This window comes from Ranitomeya variabilis, chromosome 2 (genome assembly GCF_051348905.1).
Source record: "Ranitomeya variabilis isolate aRanVar5 chromosome 2, aRanVar5.hap1, whole genome shotgun sequence".
Classification (NCBI taxonomy): domain Eukaryota; kingdom Metazoa; phylum Chordata; class Amphibia; order Anura; family Dendrobatidae; genus Ranitomeya; species Ranitomeya variabilis.
The window spans coordinates 146,626,662-146,649,847 of NC_135233.1; the positions used below are offsets into that span (position 1 = coordinate 146,626,662).

A 23,186-nucleotide genomic window follows, 5' to 3' on the forward strand; every position below is an offset into this window, starting at 1 on the left:
TACCCCATATGTGGGGGTAAACCACTGTTTGGGCACATGCCGGGGCTCGGAAGGGAAGTAGTGATGATTTGGAATGCAGACTTTGATGGAATGGTCTGCGGGAATCATGTTACGTTTGCAGAGCCCCTGATGTGCCTAAACAGTAGAAACCCCCCACAAGTGACCCCATTTTGGAAACTAGACCCCCCAAGGAACTTATCTAGATGTGTGGTGAGCACGGTCAACCCCCAAGTGCTTCACAGAAGTTTACAACGCAGAGCCGTGAAAATTAAAAATCATTTTTCTGTCCTCAAAAAAGATGTTTTAGCAAGCAATTTTTTTTTCACAAGGGTAGCAGGAGAAATTGGACCCCAATATTTGTTGCCCAGTTTGTTGTGAGTATGCTGGTACCCCATATGTGGGGGTAAACCACTGTTTGGGCGCACGTCAGGGCTTGGAAGGGAAGTAGTGACATTTGAAATGCAGACTTTGATGGAATGGTCTGCGGGCGTCACGTTGCATTTGCAGAGCCCTGATGTGCCTAAACAGTAGAAACACCCCATAAGTGACCCCATTTTGGAAACTAGACCCCAAAAGGATCTTATCTAGATGTGTGGTGAGCACTTTCAACCCCCAAGTGCTTCACATAAGTTTATAACGTAGAGCCATGAAAATAAAAAATAATTGTTCTTTCCTCAAAAATTATGTTCTAGCAAGTAATTTTTTATTTTTGCAAGGGTAACAGGAGAAATTGGACCCCAATAGTTGTTGCCCAGTTTGTCCTGAGTACGCTGGTATCCCATATGTGGGGGTAAACCACTGTTTGGGCGCACGTCGGGGCTTGGAAGGGAGGGCACACCATTTGACTTTTTGAACGCAAGATTGGCTGGAATCAATGGTGGCGCCATGTTGCGTTTGGAGACCCCTGATGTGCCTAAACAGTGGAAACCCCTCAATTCTAACTTCAACACTAACCCCAACACACCCCTAACCCTAATCCCAACTGTAGCTATAACCCTAATCACAACCCTAACCCCAACACACCCCTAACCACAACCCTAAACCCAACACACCCGTAACCCTAAATCCAACCCTAACCCTAATCCTAACCCTAATCCCAACCCTACCCACAACTGTAACCCCAACACAACCCTAACCCTATCCTTACCCCTAACCACAAGCCTAATCTTAACCCTATTTCCAACCCTAGCCCTAATTCCAACCCTAAGGGTACCGTCTCACATAACGATTTACCAACGATCACGACCAGCGATACGACCTGGCCGTGATCATTGGAAAGTCGTTGTGTGGTCGCTGGGGAGCTGTCACACAGACCGCTCTCCAGCGACCAACGATGCCAAGGTCCCGGGTAACCAGGGTAAACATCGGGTTACAAAGCGCAGGGCCGCGCTTAGTAACCCGATGTTTACCGTGGTTACCAGCGTAAAAGTAAAAAAAAAAAAAAAACGTACATACTAACATTTCGGTGTCCTTCAGGTCCCTTGCCGTCTGCTTCCCGCTCTGACTGAGTGCCGCCGTACAGTGAGAGCAGAGCGCAGCGGTGATGTCACTGCTGTGCTGTGCTCTCACTTTCCGGCCGGCAGACAGTCAGAGCGGGAAGCAGACGGCAAGGGACCTGAAGGACACCGAAATGTGAGTATGTACGTTTTTTTTTTTTTTACTTTTACGCTGGTAACCACGGTAAACATCGGGTTACTAAGCGCGGCCCTGCGCTTAGTAACCCGATGTTTACCCTGGTTACAAGCGAACGCATCGCTGGATCGCTGTCACAACGATCCAGCGATGACAGCGGGAGAACCAGCGACGAAAGAAAGTTCCAAACGATCTGCTACGACGTACGATTCTCAGCAGGGTCCCTGATCGCTGCTGCATGTCAGACACAGCGATATCGTATGGATATCGCTGGAACGTCACGGATCGTACCGTCGTAGCGATCAAAGTGCCACTGTGAGACGGTACCCTAACTCTAATTCCAACCCTAACCCTAAGGCTATGTGCCCACGTTGCGGATTCGTGTGAGATTTTTCCGCACGATTTTTTAAAAATCTGCAGGTAAAAGGCACTGCGTTTTACCTGCAGATTTACAGCAGATTTCCAGTGTTTTTTTGTGCGGATTTCACCTGCGGATTCCTATTGAGGAACAGGTGTAAAACGCTGCGGAATCCGCACAAAAAATTGACATGCTGCAGAAAATACAACGCAGCTTTTGTGCACGGAATTTTCCGCACCATGGGCACAGTGGATTTGGTTTTCCATAGGTGTACATGGTACTGTAAACCTGATGGAAAACTGCAACGAATTCGCAGCGGCCAATCCGCTGCGGATCCGCAGCCAAATCCGCTGCGGATTCGCAGCCAAATCCGCTGCGGATCCGCGGCCAATCCGCTGCAGATCCGCGGCCAATCCGCTGCGGATCCGCAGCCAAATCCGCACATGCCATAACCCTAACCCTACCCCTACCCGTAACCCTAACCCTACCCCTAACCCTACCCCTAGTTCTAACCCTAACCCTAGTGGAAATCGAAAAAAAAAAAAAAATATATTTTCTTTATTTTATTATTGTCCCTACCTATGGGGGTGATAAAGGGCGGGGGGTATTTATTATTTTTTTTATTTTGATCGCTGTGATAGAACCTACCACAGCGATCAAAATGTACCTGTAAGGAATCTGCCGCCTGGCAGATTCGGCGGGCGCACTGAGCATGCGCCCGCCATTTTCCAAGATGGCGGCGCCCAGCGAGGAGACGTACGGACACCGGGAGGATCGGTAAGTATGAAGGGGTGGTGGGGGGCTGGATTGGAGCACAGGGGGGGTGATCGGACCACAGGGGGGGTTTATTCAAACAAGGAGGGAGCGGGCAGGAGGACGGGGGAGCCGGCAGGCGGACGGAGGGGACCGGACCCCATAACGGACCACTGGGGGGGCGATCGGTGGGTGTGGGGGGGGACATATTAGGTTTTCCAGCCATGGCCGATGTTATTGCAGCATCGGCCAGGGCTGGATTGTAATATTTCACCAGTTTTTTAGGTGAAATATTACAAATCGCTCTGATTGGCAGTTTCACTTTCAACAGCCAATCAGAGCGATTGTAGCCACGGGGGGGTGAAGCCACCCCCCCTGGGCTGAAGCACCACTCCCCCTGTCTCTGCAGATCGGGTAAAATGGGAGTTAACCCCTTCACCCGATCTGCAGGGACGCGATCCCTCCATGACGCATACGCTGCGTCATAGGTCAGGAAGGCACAGACTTTCATGACGCAGCGTATGCGTCAAAGGTCGGGAAGGGGTTAAAAAAGCCTCCTCCTTCTTATTTCATAAACTGGATAATCCCACCGAGCTGCTGTATAAATGGCTGCTTGTATTCCAGATAATGTGTTCTTTATATTGGTGACTTACACAGTGAGCTGACCAGCATTAAGAGCTCTGCATAGTGTCCAGTCCCAGGGCCATGAGTCCCAGTAGAACTATTCTCTGTAATCTTTTCATGTACAGTGCCACAAACTAATGTATACGTTTAAGGCATTACCTAAAGCAATATTAAACACAGCCAATGCACCCAGAAAAATATCTCAGGAGTTTCTCCGGATCAAATGGTTTGTTATTCCTCTTCCTCTTCTTCATTCTTCTCATAAAATTACATGTTTGTTTTTTTTTGTTTGTTTTTTTATTACAGATCTTGATAATTCTCCGGAATCCAAAAGATGCAGCTGTCTCTTATTACCACTTCTTAAACAATAATCCTGTCCTTCCCACAATGAGCTCTTGGGACTCGTTTTTTGAAGATTTTATAACTGGAAATGGTAACTTGAACAAGAAATGTTTTTATTATATTGAAATGATCCTTAGAAGTACCTAACCCTCAATGCATCAAATTGATTGATTCACCTGTAGTCTTCTCCATAAGCCAGAGTTCAACATGAACAATCATCCAATCCCACGAGGGGAGACGAGCAAAAAAAGTAGCCATGTCCAGCTTCATTTCAGTATCCCCAGGGCAGCGCAAACCTCCAGTCGGTACTAAAATTCATCTTTGGCACCTCTTTTGATTATTGGGCTTGTGATACACGTCAACTCATGATATCGCTTGAGGCCTTTTGACAAGCCAAGGGTCTAGTTATATATGAGGTGCCAAGGATGCCACCATTTGAGTGTCTTATCAGTTGTTTGCATTACCATGGTCTGTCACAAGGTACTGTAATATGCATTAATTAAATCTTGTACCTTGTCTCTTTAAGAAAGATGAGATGTAGAGAATTGTGGGTAGTTACAGAGAGGAGGGGGAGAAGTTACTTTCACTTTGTCATGCATGCAGAGACAAGCTTATGCAACCTGCTAAAGAGAAATAAAGATAATGAAGATTTACTAGTGTGGATTACTTACAAAGTGTGGACATTACAACTGGCGACGAGGATGGGATCGAAAATCTTCTGCTGCAGTGAGTACTAATCCCTATTTTACTGATCCACACGGCTGCACCACTGAAAAACTTCATCATGGCTGAATACTTACACAGTTTCCCACAGTTTGATATGACTGATGTCACTAATCTCTCCCATAACTGGAGAAAATGGTTGAGCAGATTTGAGAACTTTCTAGAAGCCATAGATATAAAAGAGGAGAAAAGAAAGAAAGCATTACTTTTACATTGTGCAGGCACAGGAGTCTATGATATCTACTGCACATTACCTGCATCTGAGACAGATACATACAGCGATTGCAGCAAAGCTCTCACTGATTACTTCAATCCCAAACAAAACATCAGATATGAGAGATACAAATTCAGAATTGCTAAGCAGCTTCCCGAAGAATCCATAGACACCTATGTCACACGACTGAGGGAGCTGGCACATGGATGTGCATTCACAGATATAGATGATGAAATCCTAACTCAGGTAATCGTCACCTGCTCATCTAACAAAATAAGGCGCAAAGCTCTGCAGCAAGATCTCTCTTTACATGAATTACTCAAAATAGCCCGTGCTACGGAAATAGCAGATCATCAGGCTACTACAATGGAGAATGGGGAAAAGTCACAGGTACATAATCTCGTGCATAAAAATACACAAGACAAGCAAACCCCGAAACAGAAAAAATGCTATAGATGTGGACAGGAGTTCCCTCACCGCCTGGACAGATGTCCAGCTATAGGACAGACATGCAATAAGTGTGGAAAAGGGAACCATTTGGCAGCTGTCTGCAGATCAGCACAATACAAGCCTTCTCTGCCTATGACACGGCCTGCAGATGTAAAAATGGTAAATCAGGATACAGAAGAAGCATCTGGAGCAGAAAACTATGTGTTCACCACCTCTGCCACTGGCTCTGTACAGTCCCCCTGTATCACACTCCCAATCTGCGACACCAATATCACGTTTACAATAGATACGGGAGCGTCAGTGGACATCATAGACAGCACTACCTATGAGCAATTGAAGACAAAGCCAGTTTTGCAGCAAGTACATACTAAAATCTTCCCATATGGATCTAAAATACCTCTAACTACCAGAGGGCAGTTTGATGTTGAACTGAGCTATAAAGACAATAAGCAGAAAACTACCTTTCATGCGTTACAAGGATCAGGAGGCTGTCTTCTCAGCTATCACACTGCCTTGAAGCTAGGTCTCATCCAAATTATCCATACCATAACTGATCCTGCGGACATGGATATACAAACCATGGTGAATAATTTTCCCTCCCTATTTAGTGGCTTGGGGAAACTAAAAGACTCTCAAGTACATCTTCATGTGGACGATAGTGTTCGCCCAGTGGCCCAGTCACATAGGCGCATTCCATTTCACCTGAGAAGGAAAGTAGAAAAAGAACTCCAATTCCTCATGGACGAGGACGTTATCGAAACCGTTACTGGGCCCACTCCCTGGGTCTCACCACTGGTGGTAGTTCCTAAACCAAAGGCTCCTGACCAGGTGAGATTGTGTGTTGACATGCGCCTACCCAACACTGCCATTCAGAGAGAAAGACATATCTCACCCACAATTGATGACATCATTCATGTGTTAAATGGAGCGACCGTCTTTTCAAAACTCGATCTCAATAAGGGCTATCACCAGTTAGAGCTGAGTCCAGAATCCAGATATTTGACAACATTTTCCACACATGTGGGCCTCAGAAGATATAAAAGATTGACTTTTGGGGTCTGCTCTGCAGCGGAAATTTTTCAGGATGCAATAAGGGGCGTTATTCAGAACATTCCAAATGCCTTTAATTACAGTGATGACATACTGGTGTTTGGCAAAACTCAAGCTGAACACAATCGTGCTCTATATGCCGTCTTTGAATGCCTCCTCTCTGCTGGACTCACCTTAAACAAGGAAAAATGTGAATTTGATAAAAATTCATTAGAGTTTTACGGTCATATTTTTTCGGCAAAAGGGGTACAACCTGATCCCAAGAAAGTGGAATCCATTAAATCAGCCTCAATTCCACAAGATGCCAGTGAAGTACGCTCGTTTCTTGGAATGGCCAGTTATTGTGCTAGATACATTCCAAACTTCTCAACAATTAACAGTCCATTAAGGGAACTTACAAAACAGAGTTGTGTTTTTCAATGGTCTCCAGACTGTCAAAATGCATTTGAAACAATTAAAACTGAACTTTGCTCAACAACCACAATGGCCTATTTTGATCCAGCTCTCCAAACTGAGCTAATTGTGGACGCCAGTCCCGTGGGGCTGGGTGCCATCTTAGCACAATATAAAGATAACAATCAAAATCCTCAGATTATTTCTTATGCAAGTAAAAGCTTAACAAGCACGGAACGGAAATATTCACAACCTGAAAAAGAAAGCTTGGCAGTTGTCTGGGGATGCGAACATTTTCACTTATTTCTGTATGGAGCTCCCTTCACTGTTGTCACAGATCATCAAGCACTCCTTACGATCTTTGGAAATCCCAGAGCTAAAATGCCTGCACGCATAGAACGGTGGGGTCTACGTCTACAGGACTACAACTACAAAATTGTCCACAAGCCTGGAAAATTCAGCAATCCCGCTGACTATCTGTCAAGACATCCGATGACTGATGATCTACCTGAGCATTCCGCCATTGAAGAATACATATGCTTCATTACAGCCCATGCAGTACCAAAAGCTCTTTCCATTGATCACTTTGTGAACGCCACAACAAGTGACAAGACACTACGTGCTTTAATACAAATCATCCGAAATCGAAGGTGGCATGAAATTCAAAGAGAAAAATTTCCCGGTCCTGAGATTGATCTGACAGAATTAAAACTATTCTCAAGTGTACGGTATGAACTATCTGTCACTGAGGAATGCCTCATCCTTCGAGGTACCAAATTGGTTGTACCTAAGACTCTGCGCAGCTTAGTAATACAGATAGCGCATGAAGGTCATCTGGGAATTGTTGGCACAAAGAAATTACTCAGAGAAAAAGTGTGGTTCCCAAACATGGATCAATTGGTGGAAGAGAAGGTTAAACACTGTTCCACCTGCCAAGTTATCACTCCATCATCACAGCTGGAGCCTTTACAAATGTCACCTCTACCCACTGCTGTCTGGGAGGAGGTGGCAGTCGATATATATGGACCGTTACCAAATGGCCAATACATTCTAGTAACAATTGACGAATATTCCAGATACCCTGTCATTTCTTTTATCTCTTCAACATCTGCTACTAGTGTGATACCAGAACTGGATAACATATTTTCAGCATATGGCATTCCAAGAGTGGTCAAAACGGACAATGGACCTCCATTCAATGGACACGTGTTCACACAATTTGCTGAATACTTGGGGTTCAGTCACAGAAAAATCACACCGTGCTGGCCGCAAGCAAATGGAATAGTCGAACGCTTCATGCGCACCATGGGGAAACGAATCAAGGCAGCTAGCCTGGAGCACACCCCACTGAAACAGTCATTGTACAAATTCATGCGCAATTACCGCAATACGCCACATTCTACTACCAATGCTGCTCCAGCGCATCTAATGTTTGGCAGAACTCTGCATATACGAATCCCTGACATAGTCAGTTGTCCTGTACCAAGTGACTCCTCTGTGCGCTTAGCAGACTCTTCCAACAAACAAACCATGAAACACTATGCAGACAGAAGGCGAAGGGCACAGCCAAATGCTATCAAAAGAGGTGACGTCGTTGTGGTGCGTCAGAGACCAACCAACAAGACTTCAGCTGCATATTGTCCCGCAAAATATAACGTTATTGACAAGAAAGGCAGCATGGTCATGGCTGAGAGGGATGGACACTTCATAACTCGAAACTCTTCACATTTCAAAATTATTCCTCAAAATAATGACAATGGACATTCTCTGGGGGAAGATTCGGCACTCAACAGTGGAGAGAATCACCAGGAGGCAACAAGTTCTTCATTAATGGACACCATCGCTGAGCCCAGACGTTATCCATCAAGAGAGAGAAGGGCTCCATCCAGACTTATTGAAGAAGCGTGACTTCTTTTCTTTAACAGGGCAAAATGGACATACGTTTTCTTGGACATTTTTCTTGTTGCATCATTAGTTCATGTTATTTTATTTTAGCTTTATTCGTTTAAAAAAAAAAAAAAAAAAAAAAAAAAAAAGGGGGATGTTGTAATATGCATTAATTAAATCTTGTACCTTGTCTCTTTAAGAAAGATGAGATGTAGAGAATTGTGGGTAGTTACAGAGAGGAGGGGGAGAAGTTACTTTCACTTTGTCATGCATGCAGAGACAAGCTTATGCAACCTGCTAAAGAGAAATAAAGATAATGAAGATTTACTAGTGTGGATTACTTACAAAGTGTGGACATTACAGGTACCAAAGTGAATGCTGGACCAGGGTAGTAAGAATCACTTTGCACTTATCTATCCACCATGTTTTGGTTATTGGTCTTGGTCAGTGGTTATGTTGTCCACAAAATATACAACCATTAATACTTTTTCCATTTGATAAAGGCCTTGCCTCATAATGAATTGTGCCACTCATTTAGAAGCAGGGGTCATTTGCTTCTCACATCCTCTCCCATTTATCAGGTGCCTCTCAAATCTTAGTTTGTTCATCTTACACATTATACAGTTGTGTGAAAAAGTGTTTGCCCCCTTCCTGATTAACTTTTTTTGCATGTTTGTCACACCTCAATGTTTCAGATTACTAAACAAATTTAAATATTGACCAAGGTTAACACAATAAACACAGAATGCAGGTTATAAATGAAGGCTTTATTAAGGGAAAAAGAAATCCACACCTACAAAGCCCTGTGTGAAAAAGTGATTGTGCCCCCCTCCCCCACACTTTAATTTATGTTTTAACTGTGGTGTATCACATCTTTGGGAAGCCGAGTTCAAATTCCCTAGCCACACCCAAGCCTGATCACTGCCACACCTGCTTTCATTCACGAAATTACTTAACCAGTACCTGCCTGACAAAGTGAAGTAGACCAAAAGATCTCAAAAGCTAGCCTTCATGCTGCATTCTAAAGAAATGCTGAAACAAATGATAAAGTAATTGAGATCTATTGGCCTGGAAAAGGTTATAAAGCCATTTCTAAAGCTTTGGGCCTCCATCAAACCACAGTGAGACCCATTTTCCACAAATGGAGAAAACATGGAACAGTGGTGACCCTTCCCAGGACTGGCTAGCCAACCAAAATTACTCCAAGAGCATAGCGACAACTAATCCAAGAGATCACAAAAGACCCCACAATAACATCCAAAGGACTGCAGGACTCACTTTCTCAGTTAAGGTTAGTGTTCTTGACTCCATAAGAGCGAGACTGGGGAAAAATGGCCTGCATGGCAGAGTTCCAAGACGAAAACCACTGTTGAGCAATAAGAACATAAAGGCTTGTCTCAGTTTCCCAGAAAACATCTTGATGATCCCCAAGACTTTTGGGAGAGACAAAAGTTGAACTTTTTGGAACGTGTATGTCCCATTACATCTGGAATAGAAGTAAGGCAGCATTTCAGAAAAGGAAAATGATACGAACAGTAAAATATGGTGGTAGTATGGGGCTGTTTTGCTGCTTCAGAACCTGAAAGATTTGCTGTGGTAAATAGAATCATGAATTCTGCTGTCTACCAAAAAATCCTGAAGAACAGTGTCCTGCCATCTGTTTGTAACCTCAAGCTGAAGCACACTTGGGTTATGCAGCAGGACAATGACCTAAAACACACCAGCAAGTCCGCCTCTGAATGGCTTGAGGAAAACAAAATTAAGACTTTGGAATGGGCTTGTTGAAGTCCTGACCTTAATCCGATTACGATGCTGTGGCATGACCTTTAAGGGCAGTTCATGCTCGGAAATCCTCCATTATGGCTGAATTACAAAAATTCTTCAAAGATGAGTGGGACAAAATTCCTTCATAGCATTGTAAAAGACTCATTGCCAGCTATTGCAAAAGCTTGATTGAAGTTGTTGCTGCTAAGGGTGGTCCAACCAGTTATTAAGCTTAGAGGACAATCACTTTTTCACACAGGGTCTTGTAGGATTGGACTTCTTTTTAATAATAAGACCTTAATTTAAAATCTGCATTTTGTGTCTAATATTTAAATATGTTTGTCACATTTAAATGTTATTTCAGATCACCAAACATGCAAAAGAGTAGGAAATCGGGAAGGCTGCAAAACACTTTTTCACACAAATGTTGGGAACTGGTGTGTGGAGCAGGCTCACAAGATGAGATAATGGCTGTGACAAACACCCAGGATCTGCCTCTAACAGCCGCAGGTAGAGCGGAGCAGTGTCCACAACTGTAAGGCTTGGTTCACACTGCATCTGTGGCGTCCATTAGACGGACTACGTTACACCGCGGCGTAACGCAGTCCGTTAATGCCATTATGTCCTTTGTCAGACGCATCGCTAGAGCACGCCCACAATGGGCAAGCGCTAGCGATGTGCTGTCATTGAGTGATGGACAATGGGACGCGGGCTGCAGCGTTTCCGGGTCCGTCACTGCTAGTGCACATAGAGCACCTGCTAGCGCTAGTGCAATGGAATGTCGGCACTTGCGTTAAGAGCAGCCCGTTAACGCATGTGTTGAACGGGCTGCTGTTAACGCAATGTGAACCTAGCCTTAACGTGCTTAAGGGTCCCAAGATGGCCTCGTGAGTCACCCATGGACAGTGGACTGTCAGCTAAGGACAATGTAGAAAAGCAAAAAACAAAACAAAACAACAAAAAATTATAAAACAAAAAAATCCAAAAAATGTATTTATGTAAAAAAAATAAAAATAAATATATATATAACACTATTTTAAACCCCTTTAGTAGACACGGTAAAAAAGGCAAACAATTCTACATGCCTTATCATACTGCCGAACAAAAAGTGAAATAAAATGTGATGAAAAAGACAATGCACATAAAAATGGTACAGCTGAGGACGTCATCTTGTTCCGCAATAAAACGAGCCACCACACAGATCTGTCAGCTGTAAAATAAAAAAGTTAAAGCTCTCAGAATAAAGCGATGCAAAAAATTACTTTTTCTACAAAATAGTTTGTGTAAAAGCCCAAAACAAAAAATTATATAAATGAGGTGTTGCTGTAATCGTACTGACTCGAAGAATAAAGCTGCCTCGTTAATTTTACTACACGTTTAACGGCATAAAATAAAAAAGAAAATTAATTTCTGAATTGCTGATTTTTGTCCATTCTCCCTCCCAAAAATTGGAATAGAAATTGATAAAAAAAAAATCATCTGCCCAAAGATGGTACAAATAAAAACGTCAACTTACAAAGAACAAGCCCTCACCTGACTTAGTTATAATTTTTCCATATTTTTGCTATAAAAATATGGCAATGTAAAAACTAGCTTTTTATTGCAAAAAAACACAAACAAAAAACATATTTTAGTGTGGGACTGTAGCAAAACATAAAAACCCTATATAAATCTGGTATCGCTGTAATCGCACCGACCTGAAGAATAAAGTCGGCTAATCACTTATACCGCACAAGGAATGGCGTAAAAAATAAATATAAAAAAAATTAATCACCTGCTGGCCCCCTTTATTATCTAGCAGTGTCCATCTTTTTAGGCGTGCATAACAGCCCAATCTACCAGTTTGGTCCACCTCTGAAATCATTGCACAAAAGCCAGACTGAGTGCCGAGTAACTCTGCTGACGCATTATAGTGAATGGATCCCTCGGGGGGTCTTCTCTGAATTGCATCACTGGGAAATTTAGATGTAAACCACAAAGTGCTCAACGTAGAGTGCTGAATAAATGTGATCCCAAATATTTTTGTAAAATATTAAGGGGCTTCCACTCTACTGGTAGCACAAAGGCTCTTGAAAAGCACTATGGTGCTGCACCTCCCCCCCCCCCCAACAAATTCAGCAAATTCTGCATTCCCAAATCCAAATGCCCCCTCCCTTGTGAGCCCCAGTGTGCCTAAACATAATTTGGTGTCCACATGTTTGGCAGTTCTGTAACGATGACAGCGTGCCTAATTTACAGGTGCGTGTCTCCAGAAGCAAGACCTGGTCACTACCATGTACTGGTGACTGCAATGTTATGGGGACTACAACGTACAGGCACCACAATGGTCGACACTGCTTAAAGGGACCACTGGGGCTGTTGGTGTTGACACAGCTTACCCTCATAGATAAACAGCTTGCCCTTCTCCTTCCACAACTGTTGAGCTTCCTGTGGTGCATCTGGATCAGGGTGTGAGTCAGCTTGTCAGTGGCTCCTTTACTAGGCGGACTGCTGGATCGCTATCCTGCGTCTCTGCCCACTCATGGTGGGGCAATGGGTTTAACATGGCCTACCTGTTGCAACAAAACAATAACCTCGCCAAGACCGTTTTCTATCACATTAGTACCTAAGGTCATCATTGGGTTACATTCTCGTCAGTCAATGTCTATAATTATCAGACCTTGGGCTTTCAATTCTACTCGCGCCACCTTAATGGTCACCTCCTCATACTCCACTTGTGGCAAAGGCTGACCATTGCTGGCGACTACAGTCAGATCATTATCTGGGCCGCTTGTAATATCGGAGTCAGCCCAGTACCATTTGTAAAGAATATATGGCATAGTCATCACCTGAGAGCCGGTGTCCAGTAAAGCATTCATCGGGATTCCGTCAATCACAACTGGGAGGACCGGTCGTCCTCCTCCGTACTTGGCTCACCAGCTTTGTGGGCCTGGTCATCCTACTCCTGGGGGTTGGCCCTCTACCCCAGGGGTTACCCGTTTTAAATTGCAGAATCTTGTGATGTGTCCCACCTTGCTGCAGCGGCGACAAATAGGTCATCCGTCTTGGTCGTAGCAGTCGTTGTCTCTCCCTCTGGTCGGTGGGATCCTCTTCTACTGTTGCCACGGGACGTCAACTGGACTGGAAGCCAGCTGGATCTTCTCCTTTGGGGACACTTGCATGGACTGCATGGTTTTGGCTAGTGCAGCTACACTTTTGGTCAGCTCCTGGACCTGGAGACATAGTTCTGCAGAGGGGTTATTATCTAGGGTCTGCGTGTCGGCTTCCACGAGGGCCTGTGGAAAGGATGCAGCTTCCTGGTAGTATGTAATTGCTGGGTGCCAAGGAGGTGCACTGCGGCTGGAATTCGGTTCATGCAGCACCCAGATGGCACCCAGATGGCCCTATCTTCAAAATGTGCAAAGTCCAGTTCAAGATTTTGTAGGCCCATTATGCGCAGCTGTATCCTTTGATTGCTAGACAGGAGTCCTTCTATAAACTGCTCTTTTAACAATCTGTCCCCATCTTGCATGCTGTCAGGGTCAACCAGCTTAATGGCCCGCAGCGCCTCCTGAAGATTAAGGGCATAGTCCCGTATACTGTCCTGCACCCTTTGTTTACACCCAAAGAATCTCCTTTTTATCTCTGCTGCAGTGCTGGTGTCAAAGGTGTCTTTCAGCCTGGCCAAGATTTGTTTAACAGTTATTTATCAGTGTCCAGCCAGGACTTCACCTCCCACTGGGCCGCACCAGTTAACTGGCCAGTGAGGATGCTGACCTTTTTGATTCTCAGAAAGAGGGTACACTTTAAACAAACTGCAGAGTCTCTCCTTAAAATTGCTCAGGGGGTGTGTGACTCCACTGAGTTCTGCGGTAACCAGGCTGCTCCCGGTATGTACACAGCATTGATAGTGGCATTATGGAGGCTGTAGCTGCGGCTGCCACTGGATCCGGCCAGTTAATGGGGGCTGCAGCCGCGGCCAGCGCTGGATCTCCACCTGGACTGGACATGTTCTCCCCCCCCCGCCCCAGTTAACCTCAGCCAGGCTCTGGGTAGCGTTACCGTAGTCAGTGGCTGCTCCTCCATCGGGATGTATTGCGCTCCTGTCGGTTACCGGTTGGGGCCTCAAGCTTTTTTGCCCACTGATGGCAGAGCATGGAGTGTGGCTTCGTTCTCTTTCTCTGGGCTTCACCCATGAAGTCACAATTCCCCTGCATCTCTCACGCCGCATGGCGTGACAATGACGGCAAACAGTTTAATAAAATCTATGGCACACATGACCCAGTTTGCTGGGTCGGTCCATCCTGTTCATGACGCCAGAAATGCAACACCTGCTAGGGTACTCGGAACCGGGTCGCATAGCTCTTAAAGGGGTGGTGACCCGGTCCGTGGCCCTGGGCGTGCAATTAAAAGGGATGGATGATGGAAAGGAGTAAAGTTTGTTGGGAATTACAGGGAATATTCATGACGCCACCTGTGGCACTCGGCCAGGGATGGTCGACGCTGCTTAAAGGGACCAGTGGGGCTGTTGGTGTTGCAGCAGAGTTGGTATAGCTCCCCACAGGTGGAGTGGGGGGCCCCAGGGCTACCAGAACAGTCTGAGGGGTTGTGGATGTTGGTTGCCGGAATGATTAGAGGACACAGAGATTGTAGTTTCTTTACCTATAATTGTAGGTGCAGTCTGGAGCACAGGTAACAGGTGGTATTGGAGATCTTTTCAGCCTGGAAGCAGTTCAGAATTCACCTAGCAAGGTGAGGTTGGAAGCCTCCCTACTGTGCTGCTCTCTGGGTTCCTGATGCTTGTAGTTCTCCTTAAGTCCCTCTCTGTCTGTTCCTTAAGTGACACACTACCTGTATGGCAGGCAGCTTGAGCCTGTTCCAAGTGTCACTCCCTCGTGGTGACTCTGGGCTCTAGTCTGCTGCTGTGCCTTCGGGTGTCAGTTGTGACCAGGAGACCAACAATCTCCTGTTCTCTGGATTCAGTTGCTGGGCATGGAGTTCCCACACAACCACGGACTCCGGTGTCCGGTCTGTTGCACTCAGTCGCAGCTCCTATCCCCAGCTTCTCTTCACTTTCTTCCTCTCCCTTCACTGTCTCACACTGAACTCTGTAACCCAGCTTCCAGGCCAGAACTTATAGGGAAGCTACCCTGAAACTGGGTTTAGAGCTCCCCCTTCTGGTCTGGAGTCAGGAAAGATGTTGTATGCCGGCGTACCTTCTAAGGGAATCTCTTCTTGCTTCCAGGCATGGCATCACCCCCTGTGAGGGGGAGGCAATGCCACTGTGGCAACCTGACTCCTGAGGTGCCACACTCACCACACATCTAGATAAATGAGGAGACTTCTATTTATTTTATTTATTTATTTTACTCCTTTTTTTATAGCCCCATTAATTCCACAGCGCTTTACAGACATTGTCATTGTCCCCATTGGGGCTCACAATCTAGAATCTCTATCAGTATGGATTCTTCTGATGCTGGGGGGCGCTATAACCTTATTTCTTATCGCAGTTAAAAAGCATCACTGAGGAATAAGTGCTCTTACCTACTGCAGTTAAAAGGCGCATTGGCAGTCATTAAGGGGGTTAATATATTGAAGTCAATATATAGTACAATTCTACATCATTGCACAGTCCCTGGCAGCCCAGTGCCACTTGTTTTCAACTCCTGACCCTGCTCCACTCGTCCCCTCCACCAGGGACTTTGCAGTGACTGAGAGTTGTAGTTCTAATGATAACTCCTGCAGAGAAGAGAGACTTCATGTTTCTACATAGAGCTTGGATTCAGCGAGTCTGTTTTTATTCACGTGATGTCATATACGTAATGGAAAACAGAAGCATTAATTGGGTAGAAAGGCAAAATGAGCAATTGTAAGTACAGTGGTATATAATATGATGATTGAAATATATTAAGAGGATAAAAACTTTGATGGGAGGAGGAGTTCTTTTTTAATATATTGTAATTTCTACTCACAATGCGGATTGATATTTATTAAATGGATTCTGGCAACCATTTTTTGCTATTTAATCTGAGAGCGACATAATATAGGTCAAAGGAGCCTGATTCCAAGGATGTTACTTACTGGGCTGTGTTGTAAATTCAATACAATCAGTGTTTTATCAACAAGAGATTATCACTGCCTGACTAAGGGTACCGTCACACATTGAAATTTCCATCGCTACGACGTTACGATTCGTGACGTTCTAGCGATATCGTTACGATATCGCTGTGTCTGACACGCTACTGCGATCAGACACCCTGCTGAGAATCGTACGTCGTAGCAGATCGTTTGGAACTTTCTTTCATCGCTTGATCACCCGCTGACATCGCTGGATCGTTGTGTGTGACAGCGATCCAGCGATGTCTTCGCTTGTAACCAGGGTAAACATCGGGTAACTAAGCGCAGGGCCGCGCTTAGTAACCCGATGTTTACCCTGGTTACAAGCGTAAACGTAAAAAAACAAACCGTACATACTCACCCGTCGGTGTCCTTCAGGTCCCTTGCCGTCTGCTTCCTGCTCTGAGTGCCGGCCAGAAAGTGAGAGCAGAGCGCAGCGGTGCTGCGCTCTGCTCTCACTGTACGGCTGCACTCAGAGCAGGAAGCAGACGGCAAGGGACCTGAAGGACACCGACGGGTGAGTATGTACCGTTTGTTTTTTTACGTTTACGCTGGTAACCAGGGTAAACATCGGGTTACTAAGCGCGGCCCTGCGCTTAGTTACCCGATGTTTACCCTGGTTACCCGGGGACTTCGGCATCGCTCCAGCGCCGTGATTGCAACGTGTGACCGCAGTCTACGACGCTGGAGCGATGATCATACGACGCTGCGACGTCACGAATCGTGCCGTCGCAGCGATGAAAATTTCAATGTGTGACGGTACCCTTAGTCTCACATGCAGGCTAATCTGTGTAACCCCGACCACCACCACTGATCCGCAGCTGGCCGACCATTCCGTGTACACAGAACATTGCCAATCAGTGATGTGGGTGGGGTTATACACAGTTTAGCAATATGATCACTGTTGCATCTACAGCAGCTAAAACGGGGATTTTATCAAAACTAAGCCAAGCCATCCAGTAAGTGATAAATCATTGGAATAAGGGTCCCTTGCTGCTCTCTGATTTTAAATAGCAAAAAAATAAAACAAAACTGCTGATGAATTGCCTTTAAGAGACGACAAATGTTGACTAATTGTTTTCTTTGTCTTAGTAATTTATGGGTCATACTTTGATTATACTCTTGGCTGGGAGAAACATCTGGATGATGGAAAATTACTTGTACTTACATTTGAAGACATGAAAACGGTAAGTAAAGTGTTTCATACAAAGTTTAATGTTAGAAATCAGGTCTTGTTTGTGAAGAGACAGTTTTGTATCATCATTTCTCTGCAAAACATTGCCATCTGGAATCCATCAACTCAAAAAGGTATCCGTGGACAGACTTTACACCATCGACTCTACTTACAGGTCACGGAGCATCTGCGATGAGTTGAAAGGGAGTGGGAAGATGTGCTGAATTGGAGACCGCAAGATTGAGAAAAGAACATTTTGAGCCAAGAGCGTAGTAAAGGGATGCAATTTCAAGTTCAGGGGATTAAGCAATACCAACAGTCAGAGAGAGAGAGAGAGAGAGAGAGAGGTCCAGCAGTCCAAGGGTGAATCCAAAGGGTCATCCAGGTGTTAAACAAGAGTTGTGAAAACCATGACTATTGGATATGGGACGGACCCCCCACTCCATATTAAAGCAACCATAACTGCAGTAAACCAAGACACTGGAATAAATAGCCAAAATAATTTTATTTTGGGTATCTAAATGGCCACAGCTTTATTTAATTCACAGGATTAAAGCAATCACAGTGGGAGTCAGGTGGAGTGCTATTACATTGGGATTCACAAATCCTGTGATATCCCCAGCTGTCTGACATACAGAACCAGGACAGACAGCCATAAAGGGATAGCACGCACAGGCTTGCCACTCCAGCAGAGCCAGTAAACTTTCAGGGCACCAATGACCCCATTATCCTCACTCCTGTGCTTAACCACCGTGCCCGCCCCTGATTGACATTACCATTATGACATCCTTCAGGCTGGCCACCCAAGCCATGTTTGTTCACCACAAACTACTACTTAAAAATGTTACCACCTTAACTGGTCTCCAACTTCCACCTAACTCCTAAACCACCACCAAAGATGCCATTTGATACCTTAAATGCACTCAACCTCCATCAGCCACCCATCATCCATTCCTAATAAACCTTCAAACCGTTCTACATGCGATGGAAAAGCTATGTATACAGGTAACCTTTTTATCTTTATAAAAAAATAATTGATTTTGTTAGAAAAATGAAAAATTGCTGATAAACTTTTACCCTTCTAACTTCCTAAAATAAAAAGTAAAATATGTATTATTGTTTGTAAAAATGATGTAAATTACATGACACAAAATGGGTAATAACTTGTTTCAAAATTTTCAATTTTCTAGAGTTTCATAAATGGGGAAACACAAATCATATCGACCAGAATTTACCACTTACATGAAGTACATCATGTCACGAAAGAAAAATAAAGTCAATCACTGGGATATGCTGAAGCATTTCAGAGTTATAGCCTCAGTGACACTGGTCAGAATTGAAAAAAATGGCATGGTCAGAGAGGTGAAAACTGGCTGAGGGAAGGGGTTAAATAACATTTATAATATTTTGATGTATTAATTGCCAACCTATAGCGGAAAGTCTACAAAGGCATTATTAATAAGGGTATGTGTCCACGTTCAGGATAGCATCAGGATTTGGTCAGGATTTTACGCAGGTAAAATCCTGACCAAATCTGCACCTGAGGCCACTGGCAGGTCACCTGCGTTGTCCTTGCGTTGTTTGAGCACTGTAAGGACATGCTGCGTTCTGAAAAGACCGGACGCATGTCTGTTTTGGCAGGTCTGCCGCAGGCGTCTTTTACTGCATAGTGGAGACGGGATTTCATGAAATCTCCTCCACTATGCTGTAACATCTGGACGCTGCGTGTTTGACGCTGCGGCTCTGTGCAGCGTCAAACACGCAGCGTTTCCTGAACGTGGAAACATACCCTAACTTTGCAACTCCTATGTCGATTGGATTTCTGGCACTTGATGACCTTCACCCTTAGCCGCTCCCACTGACTCAAGGTTAGGTTAATTTTAATGCTAGATTACTGCATTGTCTCGATGACCACTTTGAAAGAAACGGGAGTTGGTCAGTATAAACAGTCAAAAATCGTACCTCAGATTAGCCTGAGCTGGCGAGACATCTGTGCATCCTGCTCATCACTAGTTGGGACCTGTGGATTTATTCTTTGTTCATTCAGTCATAGCCTCCAGAACTTTCTCCTCTTTATGTAGCTTCACTATGACATCTGGCTTTTTTGGTGTCTGTAAGGCCGTGTTAAGACGTTGCAGAAATACTGTGTTTTTTCTTTTCTGCAAGTGTCCACACCAAACTACACTAACCATGTTCTCTCCTTTTATTTGATGCGTTTCAGGTGCAGATGTAAAGCCTTGTTTTTTAATGTGTTTTTTTCTTTGTTTGTTTTTTTAGTACAGAAACCCTTTTTGATTCTGCACTAATGTATAAAACTGCAGATACACTATATATTATATCCATCCATCCATCCATCCATCCATCTCTGGCAAAAATTAAGAGACTACCACATCAAAACCCTGTCATGGGCAGCCCAATCTCCAGACCTGAACCCCATTGAAAACCTCTGGAATGTAATCAAGAGGATGATGGATAGTCACAAGCCATCAAACAAATTAGAACTGCTTACATTTTTGTGACAGGAGCAGTGTGAAAGGCTGGTAGAAAGCATGCCAAGACGCATGAAAGCTGTGATTTAAAAATCATGGTTATTCCACAAAATATTGATTTCTGAACTCCTCCTGAATTAAAACATTAGTATTGTTGTTTTCTAAATGATTATGAACTTGCTTTCTTTGCATTATTTGAGGTCTGAAAGCACTGCTTTTTTTTTTTTTTTGCTTTTTTTACATTTTACTCAAAAATCTACCTATAAAGAGAAAAATCAGCCAAACTGAACATCTTACAGGGGTCTCTTGATTTTTGCCAGAGCTGTATATATGTATATATATTATTGCTTGGACAGTTAAACACAGCAAAATTTTTGTGCAAAAAACATGTGAAAAAAAGTCTAAATTTTGGAGCAAAGTGGATGTTATTTCATGAAATCTCCATCCCTTGTGCTCTGAAGATTCTGCTGAACTCTGCAGTTTTTTAGTGCATTTTTTTCTCTATACACTTCTTATGAAAAAGCGCATTAAAAAAAATGCAGTTGCATTTCTAAGAGCAGAATCAAAGCTTTTCTGTACTGTTAAAAACTTTGCTTCATATCTGCCCTCAAATCAGATCAAACATAATGGTATAAAAGAAACGCAGCAAACACGCAATAATCCGAGAAGATTGTTTTTGCTTTGTATAAGGGTATGTTTCCACGGTAAGTAAACGCTGCTTGTTTGACGCTGCAGCGTCAAACAAGCAGCGTCCAGATGTTCCAGCATAGTGGAGGGGATTTTATGAAATCCCGTCTCCACTATGCGTGGAAACCTGCACGCGGCGGCCCTGCGACTCCGGACATGCTGCGCGTCTTTTAAGATCACAGCATGTCCGTACACCTTGCGGGGACGCAGCGTCCCCGCAAGGCATATCACAGGGCCCTATGGCGAGGGGTGCGATGATCCCGGATGTGTACTGTACACATCCGGCACCATCGCGTCCCAGAAAGGGGGCGGGGCTTAGCGCCAAGCGGCTTCGCCGCTGCGGCGATACCGCCGCCCCTCCGGACCGTGGAGCCATACCCTAATGTGGATACCTGCAGAAGAAAAAGCAGAACACTGCTTCAACATTAGTTTTATTGCAACTTTTTTTTGTTATGGGTTTAATATAGAAAAAAAAATCAATCATGCCATTTATTTTACATAATTTACCTCTCCTTGTAAATAATCTGATTGCTGTGAGGGTTGTTACGATTTACAGGGACGCCAAATATGTCCGTGGTGTTTGCTGATGTGATGTTCATTATTTAAAAAAAAAACAAAACAAAAAAACACGTTAAACGTAGTGTTGAGCTTTCTGATACTGCAAATATCGGGTATCGGCCGATATTTGCTGTATCGGAATTCCGATACCGAGTTCCGATATTTTTGTGATATCGGAAGTCGGAAGTTCCTATAAGTTCCCAGGCGTGTGCGGTGCGTATGGTTGCCAGGGTCTGGAGAAGAGGAGACTCCTTCAGGCCCTGGGATCCATATTCATGTAAAAAATAAAGAATAAAAATAAAAAATATGGATATACTCACCCCTCCGACGGACCCTGGACCTCACCGGTGCAAGCGTCTGCCTCTGTTCCTAAGAATGCAGTGAGTGTAGGACCTGCGATGATGTCGCGGTCTTGTGATTGGTCGCGTGAGCGGTCACATGACCGCGACGTCATCGAAGGTCCTTCACTCTCTGCATTCTTAGGAACGGAGGCAGACGCTTGCAGCGGTGACAGCCAGGGTTCGTCGGAGGGGTGAGTATATCCATATTTTTTATTTTTATTCTTTATTTTTTACATGAATATGGATCCCAGGGCCTGAAGGAGAGTCTCCTCTCCTTCAGACCCTGGGAACCATCAAGGATAGCTTCCGATATTTGTGTCCCATTGACTTGTATTGGTATCGGGTATCGGTATCGGCGATATCCGATATTTTTTGGATATCGGCCGATCCAATCCGATACCGATACTTTCAAATATCGGACGGCATCGCTCAACACTAGTTAAAAGTGACTGACTATATATTTTTTTTTTCATTATTTGGTAGTAATTTTATAGGATGAGAGTCTTATTCTCAAATACATACACTGCTGTGTACGATGTATTTCTGTCAATAATATAATCTGCTTCCGGAATCAGATCCAGCAGTACAGATCAAGTACACAAAATTCTCCCCATTAAATCACCAGAGCTTGTGGCTTGAGCCTTCCTGCCATGTTAAAGTTGTGGGCTTATGAATTTGAGACCTGGGGAGACTCGCAAAAAAAACATTATTTATTTTTTGTTCCCATAAAAGTGGTAAAAATAATGGCAATTACAAAAATCTTTTTCTTCTTCGACATACAGGTACCATAGAAATACATTGTTCTATACAAAAGCAAAAAAATGAAAACGCAAAACCGAAAATACCTCCGGTCCTGAAGGGGTTAATGCACTAGATTACTGCAGTGTACCTTATCTGGGTGCCCTTGAGTCCATGGAAGCTGCTAACTGTAAATGTCTTAATGTGAAAAAGAATTGACAATGGTGTGGCAGGGTTATTAATAATGCCTTAGTAATTGAAATAAACGTCGCAGAAAAAAACAACGATGTCCAAATATTAAAGTTATTTAATGGACGGTTATAATGTTGATGTTACATTGTGTATAGCTTTTAACTACTCTATTTCTAATATCGTCCTCTCTATATATACGCGTTACTTTTTGGGTAGTAGTAAGTGGGTTTAAGAAACTATTATGGCACAGCTACTGTACATAAATGGTGGTTTCTAGAATCAAAAAACCGTGAAGTGGTGAATTATTAGAGCTGGCTAAAATACATGCGGTATAATAATTTTTGAGGCATGACAGATGTCATTATACAGGTATTCAGACTGTGGCTCCCCCTTTTCCTATAGTTTAATTTACACATTCCCCCTTATGGGATCCTCATTTCCGAATGTTTAGCTGCTGTTATTTCTCTTTAGTCACTGTATTATCAATCACAATTTGGTAGAGTTGCATTGATAAGTAACACCATTCGAGAGCAACGACAGATTATTTTGTGTGCAAAGTCTTTCCATAGCATGTAGAACTGGCTGATGGCTTTATTAGGCATGGGTGATGGTGGTCGAGTCCATTTAAGGCCAGTCTCACACGTCCAGATAATTCCGGTACCGGAAAAATCGGTACTGGAGTTATCCGTGTCCGTGAGCTCACGTGGCACATCAGTGTGGC

The 23,186-nt window shown here is 44.0% G+C and overlaps 1 protein-coding gene across 1 annotated transcript in view; it reads left to right on the forward strand.

Annotated features, from left to right (window-relative positions):
- The window catches only part of LOC143804703 (sulfotransferase 6B1-like), a 70,475-nt gene that overhangs the window by 41,771 nt on the left and 5,518 nt on the right, over window positions 1–23,186 (forward strand). Inside the window, exons 4-5 of the mRNA XM_077283065.1 lie at window positions 3,674–3,800; window positions 17,379–17,473. Of these exons, the coding sequence (XP_077139180.1) occupies window positions 3,674–3,800; window positions 17,379–17,473 (222 nt within the window). The remainder of the gene's footprint in view (window positions 1–3,673; window positions 3,801–17,378; window positions 17,474–23,186) is intronic.